Raw genomic sequence first — 4,519 nt, 5'->3', positions numbered from 1 at the left:
AGAGCGCACGGAGCCATAAAGAGCTGCAGATTTACGGGTGCCGAGGCTGTGCCCTGCTGTTTTTCTCTCCCTCTGGCTGTTCATGTACTTTGCTCCATCTTCCCAAGCCCCGTGTTTAATTGCTGCCCTTTATCCCAGCTCTGAGAGCCCCCCCGGCCCGGCGCTGCCTCGAGCCCCGCACGGAAGCAGCCACTTTTCCAGGGCGTTGCATCCACGTGAAAAGCAGTGGCCGCATCCCCGGCACTCCTGGGGATGAGTGTCCCGAAAAGCCCTCGTCCTCCTCCCTCCCACCCCAGGAGCTGCCCCAGTGCAAGCCCACCTCCATGGCCACGACCACATCCATGCTGGATGTGCTCACGCTGGCCTGGCCAAGGCAACAGGGAGGCCCAGAGGCAACATCTCAGCACAGATTAAACTGATTTTTGTCATTTTGGGCTGGGGGTGCAGGGCTCCACACCCCAGGGTCCCCTGGCTGCTGTTGGCAGGGGAGAGCTGGTGGGACAGGGACAGCTGGGCTCAGCAGTGGCGCAGGGCTCGGGCACGGCCAGAAGCGTTTCCATCCATGCAGGATCACCAGTGCAGCACAAAGCCAAGAAGCAGCAGGAAAAGAGGCAAAAGATGGAAAAATATGGGGGAGAGGGACAGCGCCAACAAAGCTGCAGAGGGGGAAGGGACATCCTGAGGACTTTGCTGCTCGGTCCCCAGTGTCCCCTGCCACGCCTGGTGCCACAGAGTGCGGGGGTCGGTGTCCAGTGGGATGCAAAGGCACACAGAGACATAGCTTGAGGGAGGGTCTGGAGCCTGCCCAGTGCAGCAGAATTCCCACCAGTAACCCCCAGGTAGTGCTGGGGTGGTGGAGAAGGGTTGAGCTGGGAAGGAAGGATGGATGAAGTGCCAGCCACCAGCCCAGGTCTCCTCACCCTTTCCGAATGGCGATGATGATGGCTCCCAGCAGGATGATCAGGACGATGAGCCCCCCGGCACAGATCCCCAGGATCAGGCCCATCTCCTCCGAGTGCTGGGACACCTCCAGGGGACGCTTGCTCTCTTTGCAGGCAGCTGCCAGGGGACAAGGACAGGCAGGAGGGGTCAGCACTCAGCTCCAGGGGGGTTGGCATCAGACATGAAAACCCTGGGATTCATCCCATGGGATGCTCATTGCTCCATGAACACACGATATTCCACCAAGACATGACAGGGCTCTGCAGTGCCACACTACGACCGTGGACAAGTCCCTCTCTCAGTCCCAATGGGGTGAGACAGCCCCTTCGTGCCCCTTTCATCACACCCCACGTCAGATCATCCATCCCTGGATTCAGCGTCCAGCACCACCGCTCCAGCCCGCCACCCCCACCACGGTAACAGCACTGAGAAGGAAAATTGAACCAAGGGAAAAACCCCAGACACAAAGAGAGTGGGAAGCAAAGGAGTCGGGGTTGGGGCTGGAATAACCCATCACATGCAGCCCAACCACCACCAGCGCCGGTCCCAACCTGCTGGCACAGCCCCAACCCCGGAGCAGCCGCAGGGCCGGAGCTGCAGCCACAGTGGGATCAGGGGAAAGGGAGGGCTCACCTTTGCGAGCGATCCGGACACAGTTCAGCCGAGTTTCCTACGGAGGTAAAAGGGGGGGTCAGTGCTGGATGAGCATCCCACGGCTCCGCTCCCCACTCCCGCCCCGAGCGAGGCTGGGTGGGCATGGGGCTGGCCCCTTGGTGCTTCAGCCCCCAAACCGAGGGAGTCTGTGGGGGATTTGTGCTGCAGCACCCACGGAGCTCCTGGGGACACACATCCCAAGAGATGCTGCAGAATGATCTGTCCCCAGAATTCCCAGGTTTAGCTGAAGCCATTGCTCCTGGCACAGAGGGGACAGCAAAGCTCAAGAGCGTGGGAGGACTCAGCAGGCACAGCCAAGCCACATGTCACCGACTGTCACCAGCTACAGCTGAAACATTCCCAGGTTGTCATGCAGAGCTTCATGGGCTTTCTTCCATCAGTCAAGGTTTCAAGCCCAAGTCCTGGTACTCTGCACCTGCTGAGGTTGCCATGAGGTTCCAGCTCAAGTCTCCAACAGTTTTAACATTTGCAATTTAGGGATGGGTTCAGCTAAAATATTCCATTTTTCCATGCATCCGACTTCTGTTGCAAAATAAAAAGCACCATTTTGGCAGGATTGCCTTCTCCGAGCATCCTCCAGTCTCTCAGGACACCAGGCACCAATACTGCTCCATCCACCCCCGGCCCAAGACCTGCCCATGCCACGTGCCCAGGGCAGGGCCAGCTCCAGCACTGCTCTCGCTAGGGTTTCCAGCTTTTCCTTCTCCTGCTTCATCTCGCACAAAAACCGTGAAAAACCCCAGCTACGATCCAGCGTTTTTCCAACATCTGACGGCAGCTGGGACAAATCCATTGCCTCCCAGCAGGAACGTTGTAACACAGCATCAGCCACCAGTTACTATCCAGCGGTGCCGAGCGAGCCAGAGCCGGGATCCTCCCTGTCGCTCCCGGCTCTAATTACAGCGCAGCGAGGTGTGAACGACCCCGGAGCAGAGGAGGGGACTCCATAACCTGCGCCTTTCCAGCAGGACCAAGGTGCGCAGGACGAGGATGCTCTCGCGGGTGGGACAGGAGCTGCCGGAGCCGGTGATGCGGAGAAGGGTCCTGCCGGGGGTCCTGCCGGTGACTCGGAGGAATCAGTGCAAGGGGTGCAGCTCCGCAGAGGGAACCGGCAGCAGCAGGGAGGGCAGGGCAGCCAGGAGCTCCCAGGAGTTCCCTGGAGCTGGGACTGGCCATCCTGCAGCAGTGGGTCCCAGCTGTGACACACAGCTCTGGCTGCCCAAACCGTCCTTCTCCAACCCAGGAGCAGACCCAGGAATGGGGTCTTCCCCTGCACTGGTGCTTCTTGGGGTCCTGGCTGGTTCTGCTGTGGGTGGGGGAAATTGGGCTGCTCCACCCCCAGCATCGGCACCGAGATGGGGACAGGACCCCCACCCATGATCTCAACATGCCATAGGGGTGGCCTGGAGCACCAACTGCTCCCTGGCAGGACACCGGGGGTGGACCCAGATTGTGACCCAAGGGAGAGGGATCTAAAAGCAGTCCCAGTTTTACCAGCCCCCAGACTCCAGCCTGCCTTTACCTGGTCCAGCCCCTGGCTGGAGCGGGGTGCCAGGGCTACTCACCCCTTTGAGGTTGCTCATGGCCTGGAAGTAGATGAGATAGGCCTTCTTGGGCTCCAGGGGCGGGTTCCAGTAGCCGCTGTAGGTCTGGTTGTCCCCCACGGTGAAGGGCTTGGCCTCGGTGAGGCTGCTGGCGGGCAGCTCGGCCCCGAAGTAGTGCACGGAGCCGCGGGACATGGCGTCGTCGAAGGTGAGCGGCACTGGGAAGCACTCCTGCCCCCCCAGCTCCCGCTTCAGCTTCTTGGGCCGCTCCTCCTCCACGATCACCTGGTAGGTGCTGCCAAGGGCCAGGCACGGGTTAGCTTCAGGAAGAACGGTCCTGCCCTTCCTTGGACCCCACTGTGCTCACCCTGTTTTGGGGCCTCGCCCTCCTGCAGCCCCAACCTACCTGATGGGAGCCCCTCTGCCCTGCGCCGGCCGCAGCAGCACCGTGATGGTGCTCTCTGACTCGCTCAGCGGCGATGGCATGTCCCCGTAGTCGAAGGTGGGAGCTGCAAGGGGAGCAGGGATGAGTCCTGGGGCTCCCCTGGCTCAGGGGGGAAACTGAGGCACAAGCAGCTTAGCCCGGGGCAAGGCATCACCCAGTGGTGCAACACAAATTATTGCAAATAAAGGAAACCCCTCCAGGTCTTGAACAAGAGTTGGGGGTGGACCCCTGGTGTGCCCAAGGGAGGTTACCAACACCAGTCTGGCAGAGGGGAGGAAACGAGAGAGGGATCCAACCTCAGCAGGACCCGAATGCTCCAGTGCTGAGATGTGCCCAAGGGAGGTTACCAACACCAGTCTGGCAGAGGGGAGGAAACGAGAGAGGGATCCAACCTCAGCAGGACCCGAATGCTCCAGTACTGAGATGTGCCCAAGGATGGCACCACTCAGAATCACTGGCACACTGTGAGCTTCCCCCGCCCCAGGGCAGAAACACACCTGAGCCAGCCCAGCAGCACCCCCAGACCAAGGTGGGGAACCCCCCTCATGCCTGGCATAGCCCTGTGGTCCCCAAACCATCGCTGGCAGTCGCTGGGGTGCAGCTGGAGCCGCTGTGTTCCAGCGCCCCCGTTCACGCTCAGCTCAGCCCAGCTGCTGCAGTTAATGTGATGCTGGGACATGAGCAAAGAGCCCCGAGTGCTGCACGGCTCATTAACAAAGCCCAATTAATCCCTCGCTTGTACACTGAGAGCTCAGACAGCACCAGCTACCAGCACTGGGCTGGCTGGACTCCCCAGACAGGGGCCCACTGGTCTGGGGACTGCCCGGGGGCTCACAGCCCAACTGCCGCCACCGAGAGCATCTTTCTGTGGCAGGAGCCCAGCCCCAAAACCCCCCCAGCACGCTAAACGACG

The 4,519-nt window shown here is 60.9% G+C and overlaps 1 protein-coding gene across 1 annotated transcript in view; it reads right to left on the bottom strand.

The window, feature by feature from the left end:
* PTPRU (protein tyrosine phosphatase, receptor type U) overlaps positions 1–4,519 on the bottom strand; it is a 41,377-nt gene that overhangs the window by 23,714 nt on the left and 13,144 nt on the right. The window contains exons 10-13 of the mRNA XM_017739932.1: positions 3,568–3,712; positions 3,183–3,456; positions 1,576–1,612; positions 921–1,059 (exon numbers count right to left, since the gene is read on the bottom strand). Of these exons, the coding sequence (XP_017595421.1) occupies positions 921–1,059; positions 1,576–1,612; positions 3,183–3,456; positions 3,568–3,712 (595 nt within the window). The remainder of the gene's footprint in view (positions 1–920; positions 1,060–1,575; positions 1,613–3,182; positions 3,457–3,567; positions 3,713–4,519) is intronic.

The sequence above is a fragment of the Corvus brachyrhynchos genome, unplaced genomic scaffold (genome assembly GCF_000691975.1).
Source record: "Corvus brachyrhynchos isolate BGI_N302 unplaced genomic scaffold, ASM69197v1 scaffold257, whole genome shotgun sequence".
Taxonomy (NCBI): Eukaryota; Metazoa; Chordata; class Aves; order Passeriformes; family Corvidae; genus Corvus; species Corvus brachyrhynchos.
The sequence above is the reverse complement of the archived record's forward strand: the minus strand, read 5'-3'. Positions and strand labels throughout refer to the sequence as shown.